Below are 14,967 nucleotides of genomic sequence, written 5' to 3' on the forward strand. Positions count from 1 at the left end.
TTTTTTTCTCTATTGCCATCTTCACTCACCCAGGGTGCCCTGGCTCCGTACTTAATTCCCACCAGAGTAACAGCTAGCGCGTGCGTGCGTGCGTGCGTGCGTGTGTGTGTGTGTGCACGCGCGCGCGCCTGCCTGCCTGTAGTGTAAGCTGGGGAGAAGCAGCCTGGGTATTCTAACTCCCTGAGCTGCTGACAGGCTGGCCTGCTGTCGCAGCTCTTCTCACCCCCTCCTAGAGTTAGGAATGATTTCCTTGTTCCTCCTGCGAGGAGTCAAAGGCTGGTGGCCTTTAAGTCTAAAGCTAGGGGTTGGGTTCGACCTGCCCTCCTTGCCGGCCAGGTTCCACCTGATTCCTGACTGGCTCTTCCGCTTGCTTTCGTCACAATCACTTCCTGGTCACACTGTGGACGCTTTAGCTGCTTCTACTTTTCACGGACTACGCGTCCCGTGTGGCTCTGCGGCAGCGGAAGCGGAAGCGAGTACGGAGGTACCAGCTGGTCTCCGTAGGGGGGTAGGGGGCTCCATGAATGGACGCGGCGGCGGCGGCGGGAGCGGCCTGAGCTGGGCGCCGGGGCCAGGGCCGGGGGCTGCCCGGGGCCCGCGCCGTTGTATGGGGGCTGACTGCGGGCCCTGAGAGGAAGGGCGGGCGGAACGAATTTAGAGGGCGGGGCCGGGCGGCCGCAGGCCGGAGGCGCGTCGGGCTGGAGCCGGTCACGATGCCCCGAAGGAAGCAAAGCCACCCGCAGCCCGTGAAATGCGAGGGGGTCAAAGGTCAGGGGTCAGGGGCCGTGAGGTGGGGAAGAGCGGGGGTGGGGTCAGTGGCGAGGGTTTAGGTCTGGGTGGAGGGCGACTCCTGAGGGATGGGGTGGGCGATCTGGACTCCTAGCTTCCCATCAAGGTACCCTAGAGGGTCTGCGAGTGCGGGAAGCACGGTCTGTGAGGGTTGTCTGCCCGGGTGCGGATGATGGGCTCGGTTCCTGAGGGAGAATCTACAAGCTCCCTCCCCTGTTCAGTGGATACCGAAGACTCCCTCGACGAAGGACCCGGGGCCCTGGTATTGGAGAGTGATTTGCTACTAGGCCAGGATCTGGAGTTTGAAGAAGAGGAGGAAGAGGAAGAGGAGGAAGGTGACCGCAACAGCGACCAGCTCATGGGCTTCGAGAGAGACTCTGAAGGTGGGTTTGGGGGCACTTAAGAAAGTGACCGCTGGAACCCCAGCCTTTAGAAGGTGGGTTAGGTTTAGTGCTTGTGAGCAAAACACGCATTCCTGCCAGTGCGACTGGTTTAGTGTAAGTTTAGATTTGAGCTAGATTTCTTCATTTGTCTGATGGTCCTTCACTTTGTTGATGTGAAGTTTTGGGGCCTGGTTCAAAGATGTTATGAATAGTACAGTGGAGGAATCACAAAGAGCGACTGACTACAAGTAAATGCCCTTTTAATAACCTTGTCTTGCTCCCTAGCCCATTCATTCATTAGGAGTTTAAGAGGTTTAGGGAAGCAACCTCATTCATGCTGGTACTTCTGACTCCATTTCACCTGCAACATAAACTCCTTTTGTACTGAGGTTTTAATCTCTACCCTCAAATATCCTTCACAGTCTTCCCTGTGATCTTAGCATCACCCCATCCTAAGTTGCTGCACTACTTATCTATCCACTTAATGTCACTTCTGGAAGATGCTTTTGAAAGTCATTGAAGGGATCCACATAAAAGGGAATCCATCCTTTAGGCTTAGAAGTAGTATTACACGCATTACTTTGTTTCTTCTTCACTCCAAATTTTGCCTCTTGAGGTAGTATGGAGCTGATTATAAATTAAAAACTGAGTCCTCACTGATGGATGAATTAGAAAAACGTCTCAGGCCTTTGCCTTGTGTATTTTTGCTTTCTTATCCCAAGAATTACTTGTTGATTGATTTCAATCGGTGGTCCACTGTGAAGCACACATTTTCTTCCATTCCATGAACCTATGTACAACTCTGTCATCACTGGGTTAGTCCAGGCTCAGAGGTAGCTAATTCATGTTGATTGTTTAGGGTCACTGAATTGAAGAGAAGGGTGGAGCCCAGCAAGTGGTGAGGCTACAAGTGAGAAAAAGGGAGTTTTGAGTCTGGTTCTGCCCTGTGTTGATGTCTCTTCTGTCTGTCTCACCAGGAGACTCTCTGGGGGCCAGGCCTGGGCTTCCCTACGGGCTGAGCGACGACGAGTCTGGGGGCGGCCGCGCACTAAGTGCGGAGAGTGAAGTTGAGGAGCCAACCAGGGGTCCAGGGGAGGCCAGGGGTGAGAGGCCAGGCCCAGCCTGCCAGCTGTGTGGGGGGCCCACAGGTGAGGGGCCGTGTTGTGGGGCAGGACCGGGTGGGGGGCCCCCGCTGCCCCCACGTCTACTGTATTCATGCCGCCTCTGCGCCTTCGTGTCCCACTACTCGAGCCACCTGAAGCGGCACATGCAGACACACAGCGGGGAGAAGCCGTTCCGCTGTGGCCGCTGCCCCTACGCCTCAGCCCAGCTCGTCAACCTGACACGACACACCCGCACCCACACTGGCGAGAAGCCCTACCGCTGTCCCCACTGCCCCTTTGCCTGCAGCAGCCTGGGCAACCTGAGGCGGCATCAGCGCACCCATGCAGGGCCCCCCACCCCTCCCTGCCCAACCTGTGGCTTCCGCTGCTGTGCTCCACGTCCTGCCCGGCCTCCCAGTCCCACAGAGCAGGAGGGGGCAGTGCCTCGGCGACCCGAAGGTAAAAAGCCAGGACTAAAGGACCTGGGACACGGGTGGGTGGCCTTAGGGGGTACCTGTGTTCATAGCCCAGGTCTCACTGTCCCCACAGATGCCCTGCTGCTTCCAGATCTGAGCCTCCATGTGTCACCAGGCGGTGCCAGCTTCCTGCCGGACTGTGGGCAGCTGCGGGGTGAAGGGGAAGGCCTGTGTGGGACTGGGTCAGAACCACTGCCAGAGCTGCTGTTCCCTTGGACCTGCCGGAACTGTGGGCAAGAGCTGGAGGAGGGGGAGGGCAGTCGACTGGGAGCAGCCACGTGTGGGCGCTGCATGCGAGGAGAGACTGGCGGTAGTGCCAGTGGGGGACCCCAGGGCCCCAGTGACAAAGGCTTCGCCTGCAGCCTCTGCCCCTTTGCCACTCATTATCCCAACCACTTGGCTCGGCACATGAAGACGCACAGTGGTGAGAAGCCCTTCCGTTGTGCCCGTTGTCCCTATGCCTCTGCTCACCTGGACAACCTGAAACGGCACCAGCGCGTCCACACGGGAGAGAAACCCTACAAGTGCCCCCTCTGCCCCTATGCCTGTGGTAACCTGGCCAACCTCAAACGTCATGGTCGGATCCACTCTGGGGACAAACCTTTTCGGTGTAGCCTTTGCAACTACAGCTGCAATCAGAGTATGAACCTCAAACGCCACATGCTGCGGCACACAGGCGAGAAGCCCTTCCGCTGTGCCACCTGCGCCTATACCACGGGCCACTGGGACAACTACAAGCGCCACCAGAAGGTGCATGGCCATGGCGGGGCGGGAGGGCCTGGCCTCTCTGCTTCTGAGGGCTGGGCCCCACCTCACAGTCCTCCCCCAGTTTTGAGCTCTCGGGGCCCGACAGCCCTGGGCGCCACCAGTAGCCGAGCTCTCCATACAGACTCACCCTGAACTAGGTCCTTCTGTCCCAGGGCTCCATGCAGTAGTCCTGACCCTCCTGTGTTTTATACAGACGGACCAGAAGCCACCTTCTCCTTCCTCCCCCGCTGGCCAGGGGGCTCCACACTGACTCACCTAGGCACTGTATGGACCAGCCCAAACCCCATGGGCAGGGGACCCATATGGACCAGGGGGCCTTGCCTTGACTGATGCACTTCATCAGCTCAGTGAGAAGGGCCCTGTATTCATCTCCACTGCTCCCAGGGGCAGTGGAGGAACTGGCTGGGGGACTGTCCAGCCTCACACCTGTTTATTTAACTTATTTCAGTGCTTTATAATAAAGGAAACACTAACAAAGCCATGTCTATGCTGAGTTGGCAGCGACAAGCACGGCTCAGGCTCACCCTTAGCACAGCAGTGCATGCTGTGATGGGGGGAGCAGGGGCAGAGAGGGAACCAGAGGTAGGCAGCAATCAGGCTGAGTTTAATGATGGGGAGCTGGGCCAGACCGTACACAGACCTCTGCCCATCCCCTTGGCTCATGGCCCTGAGAAGCCAGAAGCAGCCTGGAGGGAACTGTGGTTCCTCCCCAGGCAGGTAGCCATGGTCCCGTGGACTTTGTGCAAAATACTAAATGCTAATTTGGCATTGAGGGCCAGCTCTAGGCGATCCTTTGTATAGCCAGCCCCAGGATTGGGGGGAGGGGGAGGGAGAGGTGGGTTAGGAGGCCCCTGGCTGAGAGGAGAAAAGGAGACAAGAAAAAGGAAAATGCCCCCAGTTTGGGAGGCAGGGCGGGATACAGGCACAGGGCAAGTTTCTGAACATTCTCCCAGGGCAGAGGGCAGACATCCAAGCGCTGGAGATCACAGGTCCTCGTCTCCAATGCCCTCGAAGGCAAAATTGCCGTGGACGTCACTGGCACTGGCATCTGTACCAGGAGTGCCAATCCCCCGCAGGCTCACAGCACTCAGCTTGCTCTGGAATAAAGGGAGGGTTGGGGGTCAGAGGGCTTGAGCCTCCCTGAGATCCCCTACATACACCAACCTCACCAAGCCTCGTGGGAAACTCACTGAGAGTTTGACCATGGACTCCCGGCTGGCGTCCGGTGACTCCTGGGGAAGAGGAGGCAGCAGCATCAGAGACCTTGTGGGGAGGTCAGGCAAGGGCTGGGGGCTGGGGCACCGATCAGGGAGCAGTACTTACAAGCAACGGTGGTGACTTCACGGCTTGCTGGCTGTCTGAGCGTCTCAGGGTGCCCCCCACCCGCCGGCGCAGCATCTGGGGATGGAGACGTGAGGCGCCGGTAAGGGCAGGATCACTCCCATGGGAATCCTGAGCCTTTCCCTCCCTCTCAGAAGCGTCAGCCCTAGGACAAAAGGCAGGGAGAGCACAGCCACCGCGTACCTTCCTGATACTGCCACCAGATTTCTTCACCATCAGTTCATCTACCATGGACTGCAAGCAGATACTCATCATGATAGCCTGAGGACAAGGGGAGAGCTCAGCCTGACTAGAGTGGTCACCCTGAGCCCAGCACCCCTAGGACAAGGGCTCCCACTCACATGGAGTCCTGGAAGCCCTAGACTTGGGTATCTAAGAGAGACGGTGCAATGGGCTCCAGAGGAGGCCTGAGGGTGGGCTCACACCTGGGGGCTGGTGATGGTGACCCACTGTAGCCGGTCCTTGCTCATGAGGTATTCAAAAGCCAGTTCCAGGCGCACCTCACCCCGGCCCCGGCCGGGGCTGCTTGTGCCTCCACTGGGCAGTGGCACCTGGAGAAGAAGGGGGATCAGGTTGAGTTCGTTCTCAGCCTAAGAGACTGTGCCTCTTGCCTTGACCTACTCCAGCCCATTCCCAAAGCTCAAGGCTTGCCAGGCCTCCATCCCAAAGGCCCCCCCTCCTACCCCAACTCACAGAGGAGGTGACCCGCCAGCACCGCATGCGGGTGACCCGGAAGGAGCCTTCACGGAGTTGCTGGCCAGGCAGGCGGAGCTGGAGGCTGAGCTCACTGTTGCCTGCGCTCACCACCACCGGACAGTCCTTCTCTGGGAAGTCAGCCACACAGGCATCGAAGCGCAAGTAGCCGTAATGCCGCAGTGTCTGGGCCAGTCGCAGGAACTGAAACCCAGTCACCATGTGGGCGAGTCAGGAGGGGAAGCAGGACAGCCCAGAGGAAGCAACCCCTTGGAGGGAGATGGGGAGGCAAGGCTCACCTCCTTCTTGGAGACCTTCTCCTGCAGTGATTTGAGCTGCCGGTGCTGCTCCTTGGTGACCAGGATCCATCCACGCTCAATGTCTGCTACCGTCTACAGTGGAGACATAGTGTGAGGGGTAGGGGTCCAAAGAAAATGTCCAGTTACCTCTGTCCAGCCTGACCCCTAGCCCCACATCTGAGCCAGCTCTTTGCAGTGAGTCTTCTTGACCAATCAGCTTACAAAGCAGGGAGAGTACAGGCTGTGCCAGATGCCCTCAGAGTATGCTAGGAACTTCCCCGTGAACTGGCAGTAAAGACACGAAAGGAGTTTTTTCGGCAGAGTGGGACACCAGAGCCATTTTCAGGGGAAGGGTTCTGAGGCAGCTCCAAGCTCACCTGAGCATAAAGCAGGTTCAGGCCAACCCGGTTCTCCATGACATCGTCGTCATAGGCAGAGTCCCAATAACTGTGAGGCCAAGGGGTGGAAAGGGGTAATGGGGCTAAGCTGAGGGAAGGCAAGAGGTAGAAAGGAAAGGGGGGCAAAACAGGAGCAATCGGGAACTATGGGGTGAAGGCTGATAAAGTCGGAGGAAGCTTGGGAGGCCTGGTAGAAAAACCCAACACTACCCCCTTGCCCAGGTCACTCTGTCTCAATACATGGCCCCATAATCCAACCCAGCACTCTCCCTCCTCCCAGCCCACCCCTGACCTCTTCCTTAGCACAATCTTATACTCTTGACTCCGAAGACTGGTAACAGATACATAAGGCAGCTCAAACTCTTGCAACTTCCGTACAACTATGGGTTTAAAAAAAAAATGAAAATGTCAGACTCAGGGCAGGGAAAGCCCTGGGGAAATGACTGCCACATTCTTGGGGGAGACAGGGAGGCAAATTCACTACTCGAAACAGAGGGAAGTTGTAAAGTCCAGAGAAACTCACATGAAAAGGCTCCATCCTCTTTTTCTCGAACTAGAAAGAGACTGAAGTAACCAATCAAATCATCTGGAAGATCCAGCTTTGCAGCCACAGCCTGGGGACAAGGAAGGAAGTACAACTCCTCAAATGGGGTGGTTCCAATCATCTTAAGCCTGGGAAGGAGTGCAGGGGGCACAGGGGAAGGAAGACCAGTGCAGAACAAGTGCCTCACCTCCAGGACATCCTCAGTCTGATCTGAAGTTAGCACGTTGACCAGAACTTTCTGCCCGTTGCTGAGTAGCACTTCCAAAGAGACCTCTTCTGTGGGGACCTGCTGTGTCTCCTGGTTGTGAACAAACATGGGAATGGAATGGGAGCACCTCCTTGTTAACTACATGCCCGGCGTCCAGCTCTGACCCCTTCCCAACTATGTATTTCTAGGTCCCTCCAGTGCCTTTATTCTCAGCTGCTTAATTATAAGCTGTGTTTCCGTGATTTCACTGGTACAGCAGAAGCCCCCTTCCATGAAAAGGTGCCAGAATAACTCCTCTGTACCGACCTGATTAAAATGACGTGGCCCTACAGGAAGGTGCTTCAACCTTAAATCTTGGTCCCCCAAAGCCTTACCTGCTGTGCCCGACGCAGGAAACTATTGAAGGTCTCACTGCTCCCAAGCAATGGGTCTTGCCGAACTGTGGGGACAAGAGAATGATGTTTTAGTAACTTATGGTTTCCTCTTGGCTCCTTCCAGTTCTCTTCTTGGTAGGCTCCCTTTCCTTGGCTGATGGTGGCCTATCACATATCCCAGCTGGCCTCACCCCACTCACTGTTCGCATAATTTTTTAACTTAATTTTTATTTTTTGGCTGACCGTGCAGTATGTGGGATCTTGGGTTCCCGACTAGGGATCAAACTGGCACCCTCAGCCTTGGAAGTGCTGTCTTAACCATTGTATTGCCAGGGAAGTCCCCTGCATAAATTCCTCACCTGCCCTACCCTTAGCTACCATCTAGTTAAGTACTATCTATAGAACTTAATGTTCATCTAAAGCACATCAGACACAAATGAAGTATGAAGTTCTCCCGATTAACTGAAAATGTTTTAAGACTGTTTAGTGCCGTATCAGTACTTCTTATAGACGTCAAGGCCAAAACTGCTTTTCTGATACCCAGATACTAGAGCATCCTTGCATGTTATTTACTTTTGCTTATTAAATCAAACAAGAGGCTTCCCAGCAGAGCCTTCTATAGAATCAGCTGTTTTGACTCTCCCCATAATCCTCAACAGAGTCAGCCTCTGTTCCCTTGAGCCACTCACCAGCTTGCATGTACTTCTCTAACTGCTCTCTCCTCTGTTCCACCTCAGCAGGTGTTAAAGAGAAAAGCTTCTTTGGGGGAAACGCAGGAAGCACATTTGCCCCATATTCCTTCCGAAGCTATTTGGAGAAAGAGATACAACTCTTTACATAAACATCACAAGTGACAAGAGGCAATCCACATTCATAATGTTCTCTTGGGCTCCCCTTCCTTTTCCTCAATCACTGCTCCCCTACCGACCCTGGTCACCCAGGAAATGATTCCTTTGGCAGGGGCAGCCATTCCTCTATCCTAGATATATGTCCTTTTCAATCTTACAGTGTGTGAGTCAGCCCCTTCACAGGGTGGGAAGGGTTTATATAGGGCCAGGGCCTAGTGAGCCCCTTGATTATCTAGCAAGGCTGTATTCATTGAACCCCTACAGGAAGCAAAGGGTTTTGTAAGGAGAGTTTATGTGCACAGTCAAGTAATAGCTAAGTATATTCACAAAGCATCTTAGGATTTAAAGGGACACTGCAGATCAATGAATCCATGTTTCAATTGGAGTAGCTAAGGCCCAAAGAAATCAGGCAGCTTGCTTAGAGTTGCACAACTAGTTATCAGTATAATCAAGACTCTACTGAATTAAATACAGAGCTCACAATCTGGTGAGAACAGAAACATTACATCACAGACACAGAATAACTGGAACAGCTACACCCAGTCAGGTGCATCAAGGAACACAGACCCAAACTGATGAATGGTTTGTATGAACCGGGAAAAGAATTTCAAGTTGCAGCTCAGCTGACAGAAGGAAAGTGCTTTGGCAGCCGAGGGGAAAGGGTGGGCGATCTCTCCATGCACAGGCACAGGCAGTGTACAGGCTGTGTAAGACGGGGGCAGAGAAGCAGGAAGGAGAATGTGAGTATAGACAGGGGTGGTTAGAGTGGCAGACAGTAAGCTTCCTAGGGAGTTCCCCGGAAATGTCACACGACCAGATAAAGCACTAAATCCTCCCCTGCGGCTGTGATTAAAAGGGAACTACAGCCTACGGATAAGCGACGAGGCGGGAAATGGAGACGCTGGTGCCCAGGTGGAGGATAGGGCTTGACGCTGCCTCAAGGCAGGGGTGCCAGTCCCACCTGCTCGTGCAGCCCCAGGAGCTGGCTGTAGCGCACCCGACAGTGCAGGACTCCATTCACGTGAATGTTATAGGCCTGAGGACACAAAAGCAGGCAAGCATTTTAGGGTCGCGGTCTGGGCGGTCCCCTTGCGAACCCTGGCCGGAAGTGGCCTGGCACAGCTGCGCTGAGGAACGCGCCGAGATCTTCCGAGGATTGCCAGTCCATCTCCCCCAGAGCCAGGTCCCAAAGCAGAAGGGCCAGTCGGGGCAAACTCGAGCGCTCAGGCTGCAGTCTTCTTCCCTAAGAGGCCAGTGACGCCCACCAGAGTAGCCGCGGCCCAGCCGAGGGAGGCGATGCGGCCGAACAAAGGACCTACAGGAGCTGGGGCGACCTCTGGACGAATCTCAGACGTAATATAAGCTCCCAGCGAGGCCGTCGGGAGTCGGCGGCCTGTGACCAGGCCTGAAAGGTGGCAGCCAGACCTCGGAGGCCGCTCGGAGAGGCTCCGGCCCGTTATCCCCGCCCCTGCCCGATTGGGCTCCGGCCGCTCCTCACCACGTAGGCGGAGCCGCCGCTGTCCCCGCTGCGGGACTCGGTTTCAGGAATGGAAAAGTGCATATTCCCTGCAGCAGGGCCCGGCCGGGCTCCGGACTATAAGGGCCGCAGCGGCTTTGCACGCTCGCCTCCGCTTCTCAGCGCGTCCCCGCAGTCTCGCTCGCCATTTTGGGGGGTGGGGGTGGGCGCGAGATCGGCTATGGGAAGGGCTGGGAACGTCCGCTCTGGGACGCAGCGCCGCCTGGCATTCTGGGAATTGTAGTCTAAGGGATTAGGAGCCTGAAATTGCGATGGCCCTTATCGCGACCCGTAGCCCGGGGCGGGGCCCCAGTGCATGCAGGGGTTTGTAGTCCGCCTGGAGCTGCGCGACACGGCTGTCTACCCAGGGGGCGCTCTAGTCGCGGTGACCCCGGCGGGCGGAGCCTAGAACGAAGGGTGATGGCTACCGCGGCTGTGGCTGTTCGCGAGGGTGAGTGAAGGGCCGGGCGCACAAATAAGTACGTGAGCCAACGGCTCCAGAAGGCTATTGCTGGGCCCTGGGTCCTTTTGGGCCCCGTCATTTGGTTCCCGCGCCACGACGGACTCTGGCTGGCAGTGCCTCGGACACACTCTGCGCCGCGCACCGGCTTGTTTCTCCGGGAAGAGTGCGTGCTCGCTTCTTTCCCCCGCCCGGCTTCCCTTTGATCCGGCCGCGCACTGCGTCCCCACGCGGATCCCAGGCTCACCTCCCGCCTGGTGGCGGAGCCGAGCTCTGGTCATGCCGAGCCAGCAACCAGCTGTGCCGAGTACGAGTCCCCCCAAACCCTCCCGGAGCCTCTCTAGTTCACTTTGTGCCCTGTTTTCTGATGCAGACTCGGGATCTGGGATGAAGGCGGAGCTTGCTCCTCGGCCTGGGGTAAGTGAGGGTGCCCGCACAAGCTACCTACCCTGTCAGGCAGTACGCAGGAGCCTGTATCAACTTCATTCCATCCCAGCCTCCATCCTTGTTCCACTTTATTTTTTGGTAAAGCCAGGAGATTTTTACAGAGTTTTGTCAGCCTTATGGTAGTGTGACTCTGACTTGAAGGAGAAACTTCTATCTCTGTAGGCTCTTAGCTTGTAACAAGGAGCTGGTGAAACTCAGGAAGGATTAGGGACCGTGTGGGAGTCTAGTAAGTATCCAGTAGTGTTTATTCATTTTTGGAATTATTGGGGAAGAGCAGTATTGTGTGTCTGTGTCTTAGGCAGAGGGGAGGGAGATGACCCAAGAAGAAAAGCTGCAGCTTCGGAAAGAAAAGAAACAGCAGAAGAAGAAACGGAAAGAGGAAAAGGGGACAGAAACAGAAACTGGCTCCGCTGTATCTGCAGCCCAGTGTCAAGGTGTGGGGGCTTTTCAAAGGGCTGGGGTGTGAAACTGGTAAAGGGATGTGGTGGGAAAAAAGTGGGGGAGACAGGACAAAGTTGATTTGAACAAGTGAAAAGGAAAAGAGGCTTTGGTTGGGCATAGCTATTACTTACCTGCCCAAGAGGCTTGGGCACCTGCCTCTTCTACCTTTAGTAGGCCCAGCCAAACACCTGGCAGGACCGGACAGTCAGTTGGGCACTGCCAAGGAGAAAGTTCCAGCAGGTAGGAGTAAAGCTGAACTTCGAGCTGAACGGCGGGCCAAGCAAGAGGCTGAACGGGCCCTGAAGCAGGCAAGAAAAGGGGACCAAGGAGGGCCACCTCCTCAAGCCTGCCCCAGCACAGCTGGAGAAACCCCCTCAGGTATTGTCCCTTCATTTCAAGATCTCCATTGATTCAAAGGCCTATATTAGCTCAGGCTGTCCCACCAGAGAACAGCTGCCGGTTTTTACCTTGGTTCCCAGAGTTCACGGTTCTCCCGTCAGCCTCTTCCTACCGCTGTTTCTTCATCTACCTTTTTTCTCCAGTTTTCTACCCTGCCTCAAATTTCTCTTGATGTCCCTTATGCCCTGAAAGCAGATTTCTCTTTATCACCTACAGTGTCTTGAAGACGTGATTGTTATCTTCTAGGAGTGAAGCGTCTGCCTGAGCATAGTCAGGTTGATGACCCCACACTTCTGAGAAGGCTTGTGAAAAAACCAGAGCGACAGCAGGTAAGAAGTGGGTTTGGAGTATGGCCAGAAAGAGCCTAGGGAGATGGAATAGAGGGAGGAAAGTTGCTCGGGGCAAAGTGAGACCTTGGAAAATGATGAGTATTTGGGTCAAAGCGGGCTCACTGTCTTTTTCCTTCCCAGCATCATCCCACAGTTTTAAACTCTGGGCCTTTGGTCCTGTCCCCTTGTTTTGTCAAGGTTCCTACACGAAAGGATTATGGATCCAAAGTCAGTCTCTTCTCCCACCTACCCCAGTACAGCAGACAAAACTCTTTGACCCAGTTTATGAGGTAGGATTTTATGAAACTGTCATAACTTTTAAGTCTGAGGAGTTTTAGTAATTCTGTTTTCAAAATGACTGGAACCTGGAGGTTGGATCTGTGGAAAGAAGTATGAACACAAGGCAGAACTCTTGAGGAAATGGGGGTGTCTGTGCTAGTGAAGGAGGTTCATTTTCATCAGAGGCAGGTGGGCAGTAGGTGCTCAAGTTCCCTTGCAAAGTGTGTGACACCGCCATCCCATCAGCATCCCATCCTCTGTGATCCACCCAGCCATGGTGCGGCTCGGCCTGCAGTACTCCCAGGGCCTGGTCAGTGGCTCCAATGCCCGGTGCATCGCCCTGCTTCGTGCCTTGCAGCAGGTATGTCCCATCTTATTCCCTCTTATGACCTAGCCTCACCTTCTCCAACACTACCCCAGCTTCTCTCAGCCAGAGTCATTTCTAGGGGAAGATGAAATGACACCATCCTAGAAGACTCTCCTCAGAGAAGCTCACCCTATTCCCCTTTCAGAGACTTGTCAGGGGGCCTTTTTACTGATCAACCTGTGTACCTATAGGTGATTCAGGACTACACAACACCTCCCAGTGAAGAATTGTCAAGGGACCTAGTGAATAAACTAAAGCCCTACTTCAGGTAAGGATGACCACTGCATGTCTCCTCCCACTCTTTACCTTGTTCCGTCCTTTTCTTGAACCCTTTTTCTTGCTCTTCTATCTCTGTTTTTAATTTTTCTGTCTTCTCTTTCAAAAGATGTTTTGAAATATAAAAGCTTTGTGAGCTGTGAAGCGTTGCATGGATGCAAGATGTTGTTGTTGTTGTTGTTGTAGCTTCCTGACTCAATGCCGTCCCCTGTCAGCCAGCATGTACAACGCCATCAAGTTCCTTAACAAGGAGATCACGGGTGTGAGCGGCTCTAAGCGGGAAGAGGAGGTGATGAGTATGAGGCATGAGCAAGGCATGCATGGGAGGATGGAGCTAGAAACATATTTGGGACTCCCAGGAAGGGCAGCTATCTGGTCTGCCTGGGCAGGGGTTAAGGAGGTGGTTGGACTGTCTAACCTGGGCCCCCTTTAGTCTCATTGTTATACACATGTTCAAGTATCTGGCATGATAATCAAAGGAAAAAAATGTCCATTTCTTGTTCCTTAAGTGTCTTACTCCATTAGGCCAAGTCAGAACTACGAGCAGCTATTGACCGATATATAAAAGAGAAGATTGTGCTTGCAGCTCAGGCAATCTCACGCTTTGCTTATAAGAAGATCAGTAATGGAGATGTGATCCTGGTATATGGATGGTATGGGCCAGACCCTACGACCAAGAAAACTGGGAAGTGAAATGATCTGAAGAAGGGACTGCCCCTTTGCCCTTTAGGAATGAGCTGACCATCAGTCAGTGACGTTTATAACTGAATCCTCCTCTCCCTTCGCTCCAGCTCATCTCTGGTATCACACATTCTTCAGGAGGCTTGGGCTAAGGGCCGGCAATTTCGCGTGGTAGTGGTGGACAGCCGGCCACGGCTGGAGGCAAAGCACACACTACGTTCTCTGGTCCGTGCTGGGGTCCCTGCCTCCTACCTGCTGATTCCTGCAGCTTCCTATGTGCTCCCAGAGGTGAGGGCAGAGTAAAGGGACTCCAAAGTGGAGTAAAAGGGTGCAGTAGTAAAGATGTAATCCCATCTTCCCAACATTGCACTTACCTAGAAATCCTAAAACTCTGTAACCTTGTTGATAGCTAATAGGAAGAACATCTCTAGCACAGTACACAGCATGTCTAGCTATGACAGGAACCTTATATTAAACTAGCAGCCACCACCAGGGAACCAGACAAAAGTAACTTCAGAGTTTAGTCTTCCTGTGGGTGGTGCAGTGAATCAGTGGTCAGGTGTTTTCCAAGGGCCATTATTTCGATTTGTTACTCATTGTCTTAATGTTGCTGTCCTGGGTAGGAGTTGGAAACCTTATTCTGTATTGGTCACACATGATTTTTTTTTTCCTTCTCTCTACTCTTCAAAATAGGTTTCTAAGGTGCTACTGGGAGCTCATGCTCTCCTGGCGAATGGGTCTGTGATGTCCCGGGTAGGGACAGCACAGCTGGCCCTGGTGGCACGGGCCCATAATGTACCAGTGCTGGTCTGCTGTGAAACATACAAGTTCTGTGAGCGTGTGCAGACTGATGCCTTTGTTTCTAATGAGCTAGGTAAGGAGGCCCAGGCGGGCAGAAGAGGAAGTTCCGGGGACCTGAGAAGATTTGGGAGGGAGAAGGGAGGTTGAACTACAACTTATTTTTTAAAAGTACATAAAAGGGTGTACCTCCCATTGCAGATGACCCTGATGATCTGCTGTGTGAGCGAGGAGAACATGTGGCCCTGGCTAACTGGCAGAACCACTCGTCGCTACGGTTGTTGAATCTGGTCTATGATGTGACCCCCCCAGAACTGGTAGACCTGGTGATCACAGAGCTGGGGATGATCCCTTGCAGTTCTGTACCTGTTGTCCTACGAGTCAAGAGTAGTGACCAGTGAGTGGCGGAACACAGGGTCAATAAATGACATACTCCCTACACTCAGCAACTCTGCTGCCTGTTATCTCTTTTAGCATCACCACCACTTAGGAGTCCAGACTCCCCAGTCCCTCTTAGCACCTGCTGCGAACCTCTAGACAAAACTTTATGGAAATGTTCTCAGGTGATTAGGTCCATGCCAGTGCTTTGGGGCCAAAGTGAAGGTCAGTATGGAGACCAAAAATTATCCCAAGTCATCAACCATTTATTGAGCATCTATGTGCCAGACACTGAGCTAGATATAAGGAGCAGTACAATAAGGACAAGTAGGAGTCCTACCCTTAGTATTTAGTGTTATTATTATATTAATG

General features: G+C 53.9%; 3 protein-coding genes across 10 annotated transcripts; 2 read left to right on the forward strand and 1 right to left on the reverse strand.

Annotated features, from left to right (window-relative positions):
* Window positions 1-423: 423 nt before the first annotated feature.
* ZNF513 (zinc finger protein 513) lies at window positions 424-3,996 on the forward strand. 2 transcript variants are annotated; one of them, XM_027555813.1, is made up of 4 exons: window positions 424-484; window positions 1,011-1,172; window positions 2,150-2,734; window positions 2,825-3,996. In XM_027555813.1, the coding sequence occupies exons 2-4, from the start codon at window positions 1,148-1,150 to the stop codon at window positions 3,649-3,651; spliced, it is 1,437 nt and encodes a 478-aa protein (XP_027411614.1). In that variant the 5' UTR covers window positions 424-484; window positions 1,011-1,147; the 3' UTR covers window positions 3,652-3,996. The 2 variants fall into 2 exon arrangements, with proteins under 2 accessions (XP_027411614.1, XP_027411613.1); XM_027555812.1 differs by lacking the exon at window positions 424-484 and adding an exon at window positions 537-768.
* A 106-nt stretch (window positions 3,997-4,102) lies between these two features.
* SNX17 (sorting nexin 17) lies at window positions 4,103-9,924 on the reverse strand. 2 transcript variants are annotated; one of them, XM_027555814.1, is made up of 15 exons: window positions 9,723-9,924; window positions 9,186-9,260; window positions 8,066-8,183; window positions 7,377-7,441; window positions 6,982-7,092; window positions 6,774-6,864; window positions 6,543-6,630; window positions 6,230-6,299; window positions 5,853-5,945; window positions 5,554-5,757; window positions 5,286-5,411; window positions 5,044-5,121; window positions 4,843-4,917; window positions 4,710-4,751; window positions 4,103-4,616 (listed from the first exon to the last, which is right to left on the reverse strand). In XM_027555814.1, the coding sequence occupies exons 1-15, from the start codon at window positions 9,783-9,785 to the stop codon at window positions 4,503-4,505; spliced, it is 1,413 nt and encodes a 470-aa protein (XP_027411615.1). In that variant the 5' UTR covers window positions 9,786-9,924; the 3' UTR covers window positions 4,103-4,502. The 2 variants fall into 2 exon arrangements, with proteins under 2 accessions (XP_027411615.1, XP_027411616.1); XM_027555815.1 differs by lacking the exon at window positions 9,186-9,260 and having other exon boundaries at window positions 9,723-9,917.
* Window positions 9,925-10,110: 186 nt separating this feature from the next.
* Window positions 10,111-14,666, forward strand: EIF2B4 (eukaryotic translation initiation factor 2B subunit delta). 6 transcript variants are annotated; one of them, XM_027555807.1, is made up of 13 exons: window positions 10,111-10,191; window positions 10,574-10,617; window positions 10,946-11,081; window positions 11,263-11,466; window positions 11,734-11,816; window positions 12,015-12,106; window positions 12,342-12,456; window positions 12,654-12,730; window positions 12,925-13,027; window positions 13,264-13,391; window positions 13,530-13,707; window positions 14,113-14,293; window positions 14,419-14,666. In XM_027555807.1, exons 1-13 carry the CDS (start codon window positions 10,161-10,163, stop codon window positions 14,616-14,618), a joined length of 1,572 nt encoding a protein of 523 aa, XP_027411608.1. In that variant the 5' UTR covers window positions 10,111-10,160; the 3' UTR covers window positions 14,619-14,666. The 6 variants fall into 6 exon arrangements, with proteins under 6 accessions (XP_027411608.1, XP_027411607.1, XP_027411609.1 ...); XM_027555806.1 differs by having other exon boundaries at window positions 10,112-10,191; window positions 11,260-11,466; XM_027555808.1 differs by having other exon boundaries at window positions 10,130-10,366; window positions 11,260-11,466.
* The last annotated feature ends 301 nt before the right edge of the window (window positions 14,667-14,967 follow it).

Source organism: Bos indicus x Bos taurus, chromosome 11, assembly GCF_003369695.1.
Source record: "Bos indicus x Bos taurus breed Angus x Brahman F1 hybrid chromosome 11, Bos_hybrid_MaternalHap_v2.0, whole genome shotgun sequence".
NCBI lineage: Eukaryota > Metazoa > Chordata > Mammalia > Artiodactyla > Bovidae > Bos > Bos indicus x Bos taurus.

Bases quoted from the DNA above. Each gene is read 5' to 3' on its own strand.
- ZNF513 (XM_027555812.1), top strand. From the start codon at position 714: ATGCCCCGAAGGAAGCAAAGCCACCCGCAGCCCGTGAAATGCGAGGGG. The intron at 769-1,010 runs GTCAGGGGTCAG...TCCCCTGTTCAG, and splicing joins GAAATGCGAGGGGGTCAAAG to TGGATACCGAAGACTCCCTC. The intron at 2,735-2,824 runs GTAAAAAGCCAG...CTGTCCCCACAG, and splicing joins AGTGCCTCGGCGACCCGAAG to ATGCCCTGCTGCTTCCAGAT.
- SNX17 (XM_027555814.1), bottom strand. From the start codon at position 9,785: ATGCACTTTTCCATTCCTGAAACCGAGTCCCGCAGCGGGGACAGCGGC. The intron at 5,122-5,285 runs GTGTGAGCCCAC...CCTTGTCCTCAG, and splicing joins TCACCATCACCAGCCCCCAG to GCTATCATGATGAGTATCTG. The intron at 4,617-4,709 runs GTGAGTTTCCCA...CCTTTATTCCAG, and splicing joins AGTCCATGGTCAAACTCTCA to AGCAAGCTGAGTGCTGTGAG.
- EIF2B4 (XM_027555804.1), top strand. From the start codon at position 10,480: ATGCCGAGCCAGCAACCAGCTGTGCCGAGTACGAGTCCCCCCAAACCC. The intron at 12,107-12,341 runs GTAGGATTTTAT...CCATCCCATCAG, and splicing joins TCTTTGACCCAGTTTATGAG to CATCCCATCCTCTGTGATCC. The intron at 12,457-12,653 runs GTATGTCCCATC...GTGTACCTATAG, and splicing joins TGCTTCGTGCCTTGCAGCAG to GTGATTCAGGACTACACAAC.